At 47.1% G+C, this 15640-nt stretch overlaps 2 protein-coding genes across 2 annotated transcripts in view; one reads left to right on the top strand and one right to left on the bottom strand.

The window, feature by feature from the left end:
• MINDY2 (MINDY lysine 48 deubiquitinase 2) overlaps nucleotides 1-2078 on the bottom strand; it is a 39752-nt gene extending 37674 nt beyond the window's left edge. Inside the window, exon 1 of the mRNA XM_037395714.1 lies at nucleotides 1410-2078. Within this exon, the coding sequence (XP_037251611.1) occupies nucleotides 1410-2078 (669 nt within the window). The remainder of the gene's footprint in view (nucleotides 1-1409) is intronic.
• A 1996-nt stretch (nucleotides 2079-4074) lies between these two features.
• The window catches only part of ADAM10 (ADAM metallopeptidase domain 10), a 51344-nt gene continuing 39778 nt past the window's right edge, over nucleotides 4075-15640 (top strand). The window contains exon 1 of the mRNA XM_037394130.1: nucleotides 4075-4375. Within this exon, the coding sequence (XP_037250027.1) occupies nucleotides 4321-4375 (55 nt within the window). The 5' untranslated portion in view covers nucleotides 4075-4320. The remainder of the gene's footprint in view (nucleotides 4376-15640) is intronic.

Raw genomic sequence — 15640 nt, 5'->3', positions numbered from 1 at the left:
ACCCACAGCTTTCCTCCTGATGTACAAGCTATTCTGCTGAGGAAAACGTACAGAAGCTACAGTTCAAACAAAACGATTAACCTGGAAAAGTTTCTTCCTCTAAACAAATTTATAATATTACTCCCATTTTGAGCTTTTTGTTTCACCTGTTACACTTGTGAAAAACCTTCTACTCCTCCAATACCAAATTTCTTCCCCTTGATACTACAACTCAAGAACTATTCCCATTAAGCTTTCCTATTCTGCACCTCCATTTACCAGCTCACCGCTCTTTTGGGGTGGGATTGCCAGAAGTTCTTGAGAAGTAACCCCTCCTTGTCCTGCAATGCATACAACCTCACAGCTCTTCTCCAACACATACTCCTTTTGCGCATAAATGTTAATAATTACAATATGCCTTACATTTTAGTTGCTTAAAACGTAAAGGTAATTATTTTAGGACTACAGGAAGTCTGTACCCATAATGGCTATCAGAACCGAAGAACTTCCAGGTCTCAAAACTGTACTTGATCATGACCTGATTTACTTATTAATTTAAATACAAGTGATGCTATGTAACTGTAGGAATGGATGCCTATTATTTAGGCAGCTACTTGTACAAATTTGTGTTTTGTGCGATTCTTCATACACTTCATTATGCAAAACTAACTTATTTTCCCAAAATATCACCCATGTTTTCAGTGCTATAAATAGTGACCTTTACTTACTAGTAACCTGCACACATCTGCAAACCATATATTGCTTGGTTCAGTAAAGCATCATCTAGATTTTTGTTTGTTTTAACGTGCCGATAAAGTAAGCCTATGTATGACAGCAGCAGCACCTAAGCAGTGTAGTGGCAACTGACTGCGAGCCACGATTTATTTTCCAAGCTCTCTATGCAAGATAGGTGCATAACAGCAGAAATAAGTCTGCGTCTTTCTTGATAAGAGTCATAGAACGGTTTGGGTTGGAAGGGACCTTAAAGATCATTTAGTCCCACCCTCCCGCCATGAGCAGGGACACCCCCCCACCAGCCCAGGTCGCTCCCAGCCTCACCCAGCCTGGCCTTGGGCACTGCCAGGGGCAGCCACAGCATCTCTGAGCAACCTGTTCCAGTGTCCCACCGCCCTCACGGTGAGGTTCCTCCTAACAGCCGCTCTAAACCGACCCTCTTTCAGCTTCAAGCCATCACCCCTCGTGCTATGGCTGCACGCCCTCGTGAAAAGTCCCTCTCCAGCTTTCCTGACAGCGCCGTCGCGTTACCCAGCACCAGCCCCCAGCGGTGCGTGAGCGCGGTGCCGGCACCGGTGTCCCCGGCGCCGCCCGCCCCGCCTCGCCAGCCCCGGCGGAGCCCGAGCAGCGCCGCCCGCCCGGCCCCGCACACACCCGCCATGGCGGCGGCGGGCGCCGGCCCACCCGCGCGGTACCTTCCAAGCCAGCAGCAGCACGTTCATGATGGCCAGCAGCGGGCAGGGGCCGTTCTCGTTCTGAGTGATGACGGGCGTGTTCTCCTCCTTCCAGCGGACCCACTTGATGTGGTAGACCGACTGGCCCGGGAAGCGCTCCTTGGAGGCGGAGAGGAGCTGGGAGCCCGCCGCGGGCCTATCCCCCTCGGGCTCCGGGGCCGGGCCCCCCGCCGCGGCCGCCGCCACCACCGCCTCCTCGGCGTCGCTGTTGAGCTCGGAGCTGCTGGGGCAGCAGGAGTGCAGGTTGGAGAAGGACTCCAGCGAGTCCAGGCTCCGGGACTCCTCCCCCGGGGGGCTGGGAGCCCCGCTGCTCCCGGAGCCGGCCCCCGCCGGACCGCTCTCCGGAGCGGGCGCTGCTGCGGGGCTCTCCGGCGTCACCGGCTCCGCTCCCTCCGCCACGCCGCCCTCCGCGGCCCGTGAGGGAGACGCCGTCCGAGGGTCCGCGGCGGGGCCGGGGGCCGGCTGAGGGGAAGGGCTGCGCCGCCCGCCGCCCTCCTCAGCCGCCGCGGGCCCGTCCCTGCAGCCGCCCTCGCCTGCCGCCGCCTCTTCCAGGAGGAGCTGGCTGGCAGCGCCCCCGCCGCCCCTCTTCAGCGAGCCCGGAGGCGGCGGGGGCTGCGCCAGGCTCTCCATGCCCGGCCCGCCGGCCGCCCGGCTCCTTCGCGCTCTATTGGCACCGCAGCGGCTGATCCTTCGCCAACAGCGCCCAAGACGCCATAACAGCAGCGACGGCTCCGCCCCGCCAGGGACGTGTGGGCGGGAGGGGGAAGCAGCCGCGGGTCACCGCGGGGCCCGGGGCGGGGGGGGGGCGCCCCGAGGGCGGGGCCGGCGGGGGCGGGAGGGCGCCCGCCGGCGGGGCGGGAACGCCGGCCGGGGTGGGGGGGGAGGGGCGGGGGGAGGCGGCGGCGGGGCGCGGGGCCGGGGGGTGACACACAAGTGGGGAGCCCGCGGGCCGCGTGAGGGGCGCGGGGAGCGCGCGCGCACCCCGGCGCGAGCCCGGAAGGGGCGGCACAAGGAGCGGCGGCTGCGGGGCAGGGCCGGGCCGCGTCTGCGTCTGGGGCCCCGGCCACCGGCCCGCTCGGGGCGGCCCCCTCAGGCGGTGCAGGGACCAGGCGTGCCCGCGCAGCCCTCCTAGGCGGGCCAGCCCTCCCCACCCCGGCGCGCGGAGCCGGGGCGAACGAACAGCAGAGCGGAGGCGCGGGCACCCCCCCTCCCGGCTGTTTTGCAGGGAGCCGGCGGGGCGGGGCCGCGCCTGCGCGGGAAGGGGAGCGCCCCGCCCCCTCCTGCGCCGCCCGCCGCCCCTGAGGTGAGGAGCGGCGGAAGGCGCGGCGCGCCGTGCTGCCGGGGGTTCCCCTCCTCACGGGCGAGCTCAGCTTTCCTGAAGGCTTTCAGTGGTTTTCTGCTGCGGTGTGTTAGATTATCTGTATTATAAAAACACGATTGTGATGAGCGTCATACATAACTTGAGAACTAATGTAGGTGCGTTACTCAGACTTCACCCTAATGAACCTATTTTTTCTCCTTATGGAAACCTTCAGCTTTTAATCACAGATTTTTAAATACGGGTTCGGGAAGATACGAATGTAACTTCTCCGTTTCCAGCAGTTCTCTTATACGAGCTCTTCAAAACCGTTGCCCCAATTTTAGCGTTCTTTTCTGAAGTACGTTCATTGTAACTGTACTTTCTATGTACCTATCCGCAAAACAACTTTTCTCAGCTGTAATGGTGTTAGCGGGGGGAAATTTTTTTTCTGAAAGTGCAGTAAGAATGGAAAAGAACAAGTAGAACGGAGCTGATAGTAAACAAAGAAACTTGTCACAAACCCATATATAATAAATAAATCTTTCGATTAACATAGTTTAATGTAAGAATTACGATTTTGACAAATGAGAAGTAAAATGCTTTGTGTGAACGGCTCACGTTTTTATCTTCATTGGAGGGTTTTCCTTTACACTCTAATTATGAAGGTTGTTCTAAGACAGCCTCAAAATGAAGAATCTCTGTTCAGTAGTCAGCTACAGTGCTTCACAACATGTAGAGCATCAGGAGAAATAGATGAACCAAAATAAAACTTGACAAGTAAATTAGCTTCTTCAAGAAGAAACACGTCTGATAAAGGAACCCGGCTGATGTAAAATGTTTATGCTTTCACGACACCCACTGCGGTAAACAGCCCTCGGGCTACCTAGAGGTGCAGAGGGGCCGGAGGGAAGCCCGCTCGGGTACGAGTGAAGTTTCCTCAGCAGCTCGTTCTTTCCCCGAGGACGCTGGGCCTCGCCACCCACGCAAACACCGGCGCTCCCCAGCCCGAGCCCTTCCAGCGTCGGGGAGGCCGCAGCCGCCCCCGCGGGTAGCCTCAGGGCGGCAGCAGGCGCGGTGCCGGCCCGCCTGGGCCGGGAAGCTGCCAGCCCCGGGGAAACACACGCCCACTGGGGCGGCCCCGCCCTGGTTCGCCGCCGAGGAGGCGCGGCCCGGCCCGGCCCCGCGCTGCGGCCCGCCGGCCTCGTCCCCGCGCCGGCCCCGCCCGCCGGGCCGGCCACCTCCCTTCCGGCCGGCCGCGCCCCGCGCTCGCAGCGTGGGGAGGCGGGGCGGGGTGGCTCGCGCGTTCGGGGCGTGCCCTGTGGCCCCGCCCCGCCGGTGGCGTCGCGCGGGCGGGGGCGGGCGGCCGGAGGAAGCGGTGGCGCGGGGAGCGGAGCGGAGCGCTGCCGGGCGGGGAGCGGCGGGGCCGGCCGTTGATCTGTGGGCGGAAGCGGTTCCTCCGGGGCGGCGGGGGACAAAGCGGAGGGAGGCGCGGAGCTCGCCCCTCCCCATCCCGGCGCCGACTGGGGCGGATGTGCTGTGGGTAGGCGGCGGTGGGGCCTGGGCCCGGCGAAGATGGATCTGGCGGGGACGATAATCCTGCTGTGCTCCTGTGCGGCGGGCGCCGGAGGTGAGGAGCGGCTGGGCCCGCTGGGGCCCTGGCTCGGGGCTGCCGGCCGTCCTCCCTTCCCCTTCTCTGCCGCGGCTCGGGGCTGGGGGCGGCGGGCCCCGCTTCCCGGGGCGCCGCGCCTCAGCGCACCGGCGGCAGGCCGCGGCTGGGCCGCCGGCCGGGGCTCCCTTTTCCCGTCACTCGCTCCTGGGCACGGTCCGTAGCATCCTGCCCGGGCCCGCTCCCCCCCGCCGCCTGCGGCCGGCCCAGCGCCCCTGCCCGCTTCCCGGGACTTTCCCCCTCCGAAGACCGAGCCAGCTGTCCCCCTCCCCCCCCCCCCTCCCCCCCCTTCCCCTCGGCCCCTCTCCCCGCCGCGCTCGGGTGCGCTTCCCTGCTGCCCGGCTCGCCGCTCTCGGCTCTGCTTCCGTCTCTCGGGACTTTCTCCATGTCCCGGTAGCCGCTTCCCGGTTACCTTCCCCCGCCCGAACCTAGCCTGCGGCCGGGCGGTGGGCAGCCGGTGCTTGGGGCGGGCGGCAGCGCGGCGGGGGGCTGCCCGCACGGGTGTCCCGCCGCTCCCCGGCCTCGCCTGCCCTGCGGCCGCCCTCTGCCCCCGGGACCGGGCGGCACGGCTGGGCGGGAAGTTCGGCTCTAGGAAATAAAAGACGAGCCCGGGTGTTTCCCGGAGCGCGGCCGGGGCTGCGGGAAGGGTTTCCCTTGCCGCCCAGGCCGGAGGAAAACGTGCTGGCCGTGGGGACCGTGCAACTTGGTAACGGCGCCCGTGCGGAGCCGGCGTGCAGCCTTAGGCAGCTGTTAAGGTAGTTTCTTGGCTGCGTCTGGTAATACCTAATGGGTCAGGTCCTGGTAGGGAAAGAGTTTCGCGTTTTCGCAGGAACAGATGTCGGGAAAGACGGACTGTGGGTTTTTTGCTGAGGGATGGGTGGAGCAGCCGATAAGGACTAAGTTCCTCTTTCGGTTGGCACCTCTCCTGTTTATCTGGGCTCTGCATCTGTGTGCATCAGTGGTTTATTAGCAAAGGATCTAGCCCTAAATCCTGGTCCTTTACAAGTTCTCCAACAGTAACATCAAAGTATGTGAAAACTTCAGTAGGTTGTACTGGTGCCTACGCTGTGAGATAAAAGGCAAGCTGGTTTCTATGGCCAGGAGTCATCCCGTTATTTATATGATCAGGAGTGGTGTACACAAAAGAATTTCCTGGTGACTGTGCCTTCATAAATTCTTGCCAACTTATCAGCATATTTCAGACTTAATTATTGGCATAATTTTCAAGACTTCTTTGTTTTCTGAACTAAACGGTGCTGGCACAGAATTAATTAAAAGTGATTCATTAACCAGTTGTGAGGGTTGTTTCCACTCTTTAATTCTAGGCAGGCAAGTATGTCTTGAAGTTCAGATCATAGTAAGCGTGTGAAGTACAGTCCTCTGGATACATAGAAGTGAGTTCATGAAGTATATTTTATTTTAGAAATTTGTTATATTTTTTTAATTTGAGAGAAGAACGTGTTCCTTCAACATTTCTGACACTAGGAAGCACACCTCACTAGCAGGTAACAGGAGCACGTGTTTAGCAGTACAGGTAAATCTTTAAAGAAAGCTTAATAATGCTGGATAGAAATATGGAAATTATGGCCGTGTATCCAAAATATTCTATGAAACTTCTTTGGTAAAAGTCTCAACGCAGTTATGAAATATTTACCATAACTTTGTGTTGAATTCAATTTTTTTAATATTAAAATTTTCTGTTTTAACTGTGATCACATTTCTAAAGTTTCTTCAGTACTGCAAATGTTTTTATTTACTGAAAAATAGTTCTTCATTTGCATGCTTTTCTTTTAGGCAGGCATTAGTAACTGTGAAAAAGGGCAAGTTTGTGATTCTTAGCAATGTTACTGTGAGAGCAGTACAAACTGGAAACAAATGAAAAAAAACCCAACAATTAACCTGTGTTTCACTTGTGTACAATGCATCTTGTGCTCATTAATTTTATACAGATCTTGAGGCTAAGTTATACTTGCCTGTAAAGTTGCATAGTTTTAAGCCATGTAGGTATTAATTAGTAATCATTTTGAAAATTCCATTATTCTGCACTTAAAAAAAAATGCTTTTCTGTATGTTGAGTCCAAAATTGCAATATTTTTACAGGATACCTGAGCTTGACCTCCTCTTTCAGAATTGCACAAGACTTTGAGTCTGTATACCGTATGTATCGATACTTTACATATAAAGGTATATTATAGAATAACAGAACCAATTTTAACTTCAGTTCACAGTTAAGTATGAATCACAAAACCAATGTTTTAAAATATGAAGGTACAACATAACTTAGATGGCTTATTTGAGGAGAAACATTAGTGAAATCTCTGTTCCATTTGAAAAATCTGTTTTCTTTTGTAATTTATTTGTTTGTAAGATTATGTAAAAGGAATGCAATCAAAAGCAATCACTGGCATTGCTGCACTAATGCAGTGTTCTGCAATGTCTGTATTATGTTGCTTTATAGCTGTCTGTATGGTTTATGGTTAAAACAGACAAGTTATCAGCAATTTGGTCTAATAGGCCCTAAACATGTGCTTGATTAGGTTTCGGTGCAGGTCACTTTTTAAGCTGTCTTAGAAGTTTTTCTTTCTTTGCTACCACTGAATAAATATGACCTTCATGAAACAAGGGGTCCAATAGGTCAGTTTGAATACAATTTCAGTAGTGTGAGAAGGAAAAGGCATGCTTTTTTTTTTTTTTTTTTTTTAGTTGGGGAAAGGTGGAATTTATCTCGAGTAGATACTGGATGCTACAAGGCAAGATGTATGTGCCATGAATTTTAAGAATTCTTTTTTAAAGAAAAGTGAATCTCAGCATTTTCCTCAGTACCCTTGGAATTGCTTGGCTTAAGGGATCTATTCACTGTCTGGTGGTGTTAATAATTTTGGTGTGTATAAAGTGGTATTTAGTTTAGGCAATGTTATTTAGAGCTTTTGGTAGTGTGCTTTGTTGCATGTGATGAACATGCATGCGGTTATATTAAACAGTACTTAATTATCCATACATAATGATTTATTTGAGGAATAGAGAGAACTCATACAATTTCTCCTTCTATCTGAGGGTCATTTGAAAAAAAAAAAAAAGGTGGAAGGGGGAATAGAAAATGCAGAAAAGAGAACTAACAAGACCCCAAAAAAGCTTGGGTTTAACAAGGGTGATCAGATGGTGAACATTACTGGAAATATATGATAAATTGTTCGTTTTCACTGGTACAACACACTCTTCTATGTTGCCAGGACTTTCAAGCTGGATCTTAGTGTCTTGTTCTGCTGGATATTGAACTACATATTTTCCATTGAGCATGGGAGAAATTCTGTTTTTTCTGGACACATGGGGGAGTTGTGGGAAGGCATTTATGAGCTACCAGCCTCTGAGTGATTTAGGTTGCATCCTTGCTATAAATTGAGAATACTAGCCTTCATTAACATGGCACTCAGCCTTCAGCATTTATCTGGGGTTTAAAATAAAAACATTAGGAATTTTAAATGGCTGGATGAGACAGTGTCTGGTAAAGACAGCTGTCAGATGGCTGTTTCAGAAATGCTTGCCCATGGTAATTAAAAGTAAAAAAAATCAGGTGTTTAGATAGTAGCTTTGAAATAGCATTGCCCAAAAGCCTAAGGCTGCGGTTTATTTTTTATTTTAAAAGGATCTAAAGGTTCAGTTATGCAGTATGGCAGAGCCACTGTAATGAGTTACCGCTGTCCGGTGGTCCTGCCCTGGTCATGCATTCCCATCTCTCCGCCTTCACCACCTCTTCTGTTCGATGGCATGAGAAGCCAATTCAACCTGCCAATTTAAATAAAATAAATTAGTTATCTTCTGCCAGATACGTAACTTCTGTTAGTTTATTGTGCAGGTCCAAGCCCAGTGGGGAGGAACAGCTGGGACTTGCATGGGGTAGGGAGGAAGAGATTTAAAAATAAATAAATAAAAAAAGTAGAAGTGGACGTCTGTGTACTGCTTACATGGTGCTGTATTGTCTGACTGTGCCCTAAATGTGCCTTTTTGGTGAAGTGCAATGACCCTTACTTGTCTTTTTGGTTTCATGTTGTTCTTTCACGGAAAACTAACTTGCCCAGAAGAGAAAGTATATTTTTCAGTTGAATCTGTTCTTATGGTCAGCACAAGGGAAATATAGAAATGGACAAAAAATGGCAGTGGGACTTGCCCTTCTCCTGGCAGTTATGAAACTATAGCCTAAATAAATGCTTCAGTGAAATTCTGGCAGGGAGGTATATGGCAGGATTCCTGGCTTTCAATATACTTAAACAGAAGTGCTAAATCTGGATGCTATGTGCGGTTTTTAGAGCCCCATGTAAAGGGGACATTATTTAAGAGAAATACATTGAAAGTAGTAGAAGTACTTGAAGTTGTACTTGAAGGGCAGCTTGCTTTATCTTAATTAAAATCATAATAATTCTCTTAAAGATATTTATCATATGCTGGCGTTTCAGATCTGCAAATCAGTGATGATACTTGCAGTAAAAAGACTTATCCAGTAAGTTAGCCTGGCTGCTGATAGTCTTATCAAGTCATATTCTGTGCTTTTTTTTTTTCCCACTAACAGGCTTGAGTTATATTTGAACTATTTGCCTTTGTCATGCAAGTCTTAATCTGAGTGGTTGGATATAAACTTCACTTTTTAGAGCAGTGCATGCTTGATTTATCCTCTTATGGGGAGTTTGATGTTGTCATCTTTTACTACGATTTATATAAACTTAATAAATCTTTATGTTTATGTGGGTAACCTTTCAGTACTGTTTATTACCAGTTGTCTTTATGTGCGTGAAGCTAGCTTCTGTAGGGATTTCCTCTGTAATCTTCCCAGATACTGAGGTTGGTCTGACCAACCCGTACATCTCCAGGCCCTTCCCCCTTGAAGATGGGGCTGACATTTGTCTTCCAGTTGTCAGAAACCCAGCTCCATCAACATAAACTTTCAAAAAGGTGATAGTAAGGATCAAAATGGCATCAGCCAGCTCCCTGAGCACTCTTGGATGTATCCCATCTGGTCCTGAGGACTTTTGGCTTAGGTGTTCCCTAGCTCATTTCCTTTGCTGTGGGTACTGCTTTGCTCCCACAGACTGGGGAGGTTTTGTCTAGGGGGTGAAAAAAAGTCTTCATAGACTTCTCTGGGAAAATAACCATGATGAATGAACTGTTACATACAGCTGCTCAAGGTGTGCCACGAGGCTTATAGCTAAAATCCCGTGGGTAATAATTTGACCCTTTGCATAAGCTCGTTAAAGGTGAGAATGTGTGCCCCAGACTCCCAACCTGTCCCGTGGGATTTGTGTCCGTTCAGAACCACAGCTGAGATACTTTCTTTACAACTCCCTAGGGATGCTGAAGAGCTGTAGACCCTCACACAGAAAAATCTTTTTTTGGGGGGGGAGGGCACCTTGAGACCTTTGGCTAAATGCTCTACCTAATTCTGTTTAAAGTCCTTCCCAGTATTTAGTTGGAAGCCCGTGAGAATGTTGTTTTGTTCGTGGAGGAGTTTTGTCATAGGAAATGCCACATCTAATTTAGCAAGTCTTTAGGAGACTATCCTGTCAGGTTCAAAAGCCCCATCCCATTGTCGCTCTCCTGTGTCTGTATCCTGAAGGGTTTCTGTTTGCTAGTTTAGCGTTTAGATGAAGTGTAACATCTGCTTATTTTACTGGGCTGCCTGGAAAAGCATGGTGCCATCTCTGACACTTGATTGATGGCAACATGAGACGTGAAATGTGTAGAGCAGCTCCCTTAAACTGTATCTAGGTGCTCACGGTTCAGTGTTCTTACTGCAGGCTTCCTGATTGTATCCTCACTTGAAAAGATCTTTGACTTGCAGTCACTGTTAAAAAAAAACAACAAACCCAAAACAGTTTTTCAGTGATAACAAAACAGCAACAGTATTTTGTCCCAGCGGTTGCGATCTACATGCATGCTTTTGTAATGATTTCTTGGGGTGTACTACTTTAAGATTCTGTGATAGACTTCTTTTTTGATGCAGAATATTCTAACTCCAAAAACTGGAGCTAGCAGTTGTGCCTCCCTCATGCACCTCAGTGAAGTCTTGCCTCCAGTTTAACAGACGTTTGCTGTGGGATCCTGTAAATTCATGTGTTCTGGGGTTGACTTACTGAGCTACCTTTGTGAAGATGATAATCGCTTTAGATGCGTAGCTGGTTATATTAGAGGTAGATCACGTATCATTTGCAGACCTTCAACACTATAGCAAAGTTAATGTTATACATGCTTCTGGAAGTGAAAGTAAACATTCATTTTGAAGCCTTGATTTCAACTTTGTGTGAAGTCCCTTTTTATAAAAGCTATGAAATAGCATGTGCTCTGTGATACACAGCTGCTTTGGTTTAGCAGGAGAGCAGCAAGAGTGTTTGTGTTGTGTTCTCTATGAGAATACTTAAACCATAAGGAGTTCATTAAGTTTTGGAGAAAGTGAAAAGAAATAGCATTGTTTCCCTGTATGATCACGAAGTGTATATGTTTTGGTGAAGAAAAAGGAGTTTTGCTTAAAACCCTCTCTGCTTTTGCTTAGTAGAGGGAGTAGTTACAATGCTTTTAAATGTCAGTAGCCTTTTGCTGTTTTGTCATAGCACTTTTCTCTCTCAGCACTCAGCTGAGTCAGAGAATAGTTTTTGAGTGCAGTCTCAGCTTCCCATGTGGTTATGAGACTTGGATTGGGTGCGAGGTATTATTGGGTCTTCAGTAAGTTGTCATGCTTTAAAACTTCTTTTTTCTAGGTGCCTGAAGCTGTTCAAAGAGTACCTTGCAACACTGGGAGAAAAATGGCCTATACAATTTAAGGAATGCATTATTAGAAGCTTCATACCTCAGAAAAGTTGAAGATAATTTAACTTGTTAAATAGTCTTGGGATTATGGAGTGCAGAAGCTTACACATTTTGCAGCATATTAACTGCTTAGTTCTGATAAAGTTTTGTGGAGTTATTAGTATCATATTCTAGATTTAGGTTCATTTTTAAATTAAAGTTTAGCTTATGTTTTAGCTTATAGCAGTTAATTTTGAAGCTTGTTTTCTTTGATGTTGACACTTTTGGATCATATACCTGGAACTGGAAAGCATGTATCTGTAGTCAGGCTAATATGTATTGTGCATCAGTGTGATATAAAAGTGGACTCCATCTACTCTTGTTTGGTGTATAGAAGTTCTTGGGCCATGAGAGGTGTTTCCGTTTAATTTTGTGGGATTATGTTGGAAGTGGTTAAAGAATCATCAGGCAGGGACAACATCCTTAATCCTCAAAATTCCTTATGGTTGTTGCTGAAACTTTGGATTTGTCCTGTGTCTTATTTGGTTTAGAATTCATGTAGGCTTGCTTAAATCACACATTTTATAAATGTTTAACACACTTATATAGAAATAAGAAATTAAGTGGCTTCTGGAAAGCTGGTAAGAATGGATTTGTATTTTGAGACTGAGTGAGTGGAAATAAGAATGAAATTTTGTTATTGAACTGTATTTGCAGTCAGTGATGAAGGGTCAACATTTGCAGAAGCTTACAGTACTGTGAGGAAATTTGAGTATGATTTATCTGCAGTATATCATTACTTGAGTTTAAAAAGAGGTGGCAGTATAATCTTGTGCACATTTCCAAACGCACTTGCATTTAGCAGCAGTGTTAATTTACTTAGTAATTTTGTCTGTTGCTCGTTGAGCTTGTTGGTGATCAGACATTCTAATCCCTTTAAAAGAAACAGAGGCACTGATAAATATGTGGTATTAAGTTAAAGAAGACCTCATGACAAATAAAGGGAAAGGTAGATTTGTATTTTTGCTTACAAAATTGTATCCTTGGTACAATAACAGATATTTTTCTTTGTGACAATGTAACATGACTGAGGCAAAGCTTTTGAATACACTTGTCTTACTGGACCTCCCTGGGTCTTGACAATGTAGATACCTGAAGAAAAATATTGCATATGTTCTGAGAATTCTCACATTTAGGTTGGTTAAACAGATTATGAGATCCTGGTTTTTCTTGCAGAATTAAGGATTCTGGAGAAAATTGGGGTTTTGCCTTTTTATTTGATCTCTCAGGTGCTGCACTTTGCTGTTTCTTCAAGAAAAAAAAGACGATAGCCCAAGTCAGGTTCTTGAAAAATCAAGCATGAAGTGAGTAGCTGGCTCTTTAAGGAGAAGGTTGAGGAAGGAAGGCTTTAAAGCTAGGTGAGGAGCCAGCAGCAATGGGGAAAACACTTGCATGCACACCATTAAGTAAGAACAACATCTGGTGAAAAAAGTAACAAAACTGAACAGAAAATGGGGGGCGAGGGGGAAGGTTTATACATGCTTGTAGCAGAAAATGAGGCATAGCATTATACCATTGATGTGGCTGCGCACCCTTCAGAATGTAGCATAAGTGCTATGAAACGCAGCCTCTATAATATGGAAAGAAACCTTGCAGTTTTCATGACGAAATGTTTGAAGATATGGATTCAGCCTGGAGCTGGAAAACTAGCAGCTTGCATGTTCTGTATTCTGGTTTCATGTTCTTAGTGTAGATATAATTGTATTTGTATACTGCAGCTTTCAATAGACTATTCAGGTTTTACATTGGGTCTCTCTCTTCATAAATGAAGTGGTTGACAGTTGAATTTATTTGTCCTTTTTGTGAAAGATGATGTGGTACAGTGCTCACAGAACTAAGGATAGGGCCAACTTGTTTCAGTAAAAAGCCCCGTGTAGTTCACTACAACATCTAAAGTTCTAGAATATGCTTTATCAAAGGGGTCATGTAGGGAACAACTTGTATGGAAATTCTTACTAAAATTTGACAGTGTTGAAACATACCTTTGACAAATACATTTGGCAATATATTGCTGTCACAGGTTGCTTAAAAGAAAGCTTGACTTTTTGCATAACACTGTAAGAGATGGTGCTTGCTTTTGAGTAGTTTGAGGCACAAAGCAGATTCTGTAATGAATAGTTGACTTGTTCTTCAGAACCAGTTGTTCCTATGGAGTTACAAGAGGAAAGAATTGGTTTTGTGTTTGTTGTGTAAAGTGTATAGGGCAATGCTGCAAGGCTGTGTTTCAAACAGGGTGAATGTTTTCATGTTAGCTACTTGATAGAAGTTGCGTATCAAGACATGTGATCGCTCCCTGGAGTTTTGAAACACTATGCATCACTTAATATCTTTAATTCTTTGCTGGCTTTAATGTTTGGGACATCAAGAATCATGACGTAATTTGGCTCATATATAATCTGGCTTTGAAACCAGTACCAATGAAATGATCTCACACTTGCCTGTAGATTCTAGATACAGGTATTTAAGTTAATTCCTTATGACTGGATATTTTAAACAGAAACTGTTTAAAAACTGTTTTTCACTGTGTATGTAAAACATACTGTGTACACTACTTCCATTGCAAAGGCACAGTCATTTGCTTTGCAAGTTGTATTTGGTTTGGGTTGGGTTTTTTTCAATTTTTCCATATTATTTTCTACTGTTTGAACTTCTGTTTTGGGCTCTGAACACAGTTACTGAATCATTTCATCTTAATAATTCCTTCCACAACATCGGTGTTTACTTTTGTTAGGTAGATGAAAAATCTTTCATGCATAGTGTTCTTGTGCTGGTGTTCGATACCCAAGTGTGGTGAGACTTGTGAAGAGTGTCGGTGTGGAATGTGTGGAGGCAGGAGATGGAGGCCTTGGTGGTGGGCAGGATATGAAAATATACTTCTTGTGAAATAAATGCTGTACTGTCAGTTTATCGTGCATCTATGATTACTTGGGATATATTAGCTAATAAGAAAGTGAATCCTGGCTGGAAACTGTGTACTTAGTCATAAGTGTCCAAAATCAGAATTAAGGAAATGTCAGTAATGCACATAGTGGCTTCTTGTCTGGAGGAGAATAATGCTATGTTAACTTCTTTACGGTTTCAGTTCTTATGATTACTGTCCTGTTGGCTTGTTAGTAGTCAAAAGTACATCTCGGCAGCATGTCTGACAGGTGTCTGGGCAGCACAAGGAGTTTTCTATCCTGTTATTGACCTACTAATGCTAACCTTGGAGTGAAAAATGCTGTGTTATAGTAAAATGTCTAGTGTAAATACAGAGCTGATGTGGTGGTCTTCTGTATGCATAATATAGATATACGAAAAGCTCATAAATGCTAGTGCCTCAGGTTAGTTCTGTATGTCCCTTCTTCCATCAGGATGTAAGGACCAAAATCTTTCCTTATTTTCTGTCAGCACTCTTAATGCGAGTCAGAAATATTGCCTGAGAAGGAAGTGTCCAAACCAGACTGAACTAAATGTATGTTTTTTAGAGACACATCCTGAATAAAACTTTTACACATGATGGAACATTCCTAAAATCATAGAATGGTTTGGGTTGGAAGGGACCTTAAAGATCACCTAGTTCCAGCCCCCCGCCATGGGCAGGGACACCCCCCAGCAGCCCAGGCTGCCCCCAGCCCCATCCAGCCTGGCCTTGGGCACTGCCAGGGATGGGGCACCCACAGCTGCTCTGGGCAGCCTGGGCCAGCGCCTTGCTGCCCTCACAGTGAAGAGTTTCTTCCTAATATCTAACCTAAATCAACCCTTTTTCAGCTTAAAGCCATCACCCCTTGTGCTATCACTGCCTGCCCTTGTGAAACGTCCCTCTCCAGCTTCCCGACAGCTTCCCTGTCGGCCCCTTAAGGTACTGGCAGGTGCTGTAAGGTCCCTCCAGAGCCTCCTCTTCTCCAGGCTGAACAGCCCCAACTCTCAGCCTGTCTCCACAGGAGAGGTTCCATGTGATAGAAAATGTAGTGTTGCTATGTGGCATGATTTGCTCTTAGATTTTTGGTATATTTGGTATGTGGAACATAAACATTCTGAGCAGACACTTTGGTGTCGTGAGTGCAGTGTGCAGCTGGAAGTGCAATTCTTCCAGGGAACCAGAAGAAAGATGTTCAGCTGTTCAATTTTTAGTGTTTGGATTGGGAGTGCATTTCTGAAACAGCTCAAGCTTTCTGTCTGCAGTGATGTCTTTTGCATTGTGGGCTAGTTTTGGAGTAAATGAATTATACTTGTATTGATTGAAATGGAAGTGGAAGATGCCTTCCAAGGTCCATGTAATGCACTCTTAACTGCAAGTGTGCACTCAGTTTGTGGGCCCAGAGCAGTATGAATCTGAAGTGTGCAAGGGAGAAAACAAGCAAGCTAAAATGCATGTGAGTTGGAAGTTGGGTCCTCACCACCAACTGTTTTGCA

The sequence above is a fragment of the Falco rusticolus genome, chromosome 7, assembly GCF_015220075.1.
Source record: "Falco rusticolus isolate bFalRus1 chromosome 7, bFalRus1.pri, whole genome shotgun sequence".
Taxonomy (NCBI): Eukaryota; Metazoa; Chordata; class Aves; order Falconiformes; family Falconidae; genus Falco; species Falco rusticolus.
The sequence above is the reverse complement of the archived record's forward strand: the minus strand, read 5'-3'. Positions and strand labels throughout refer to the sequence as shown.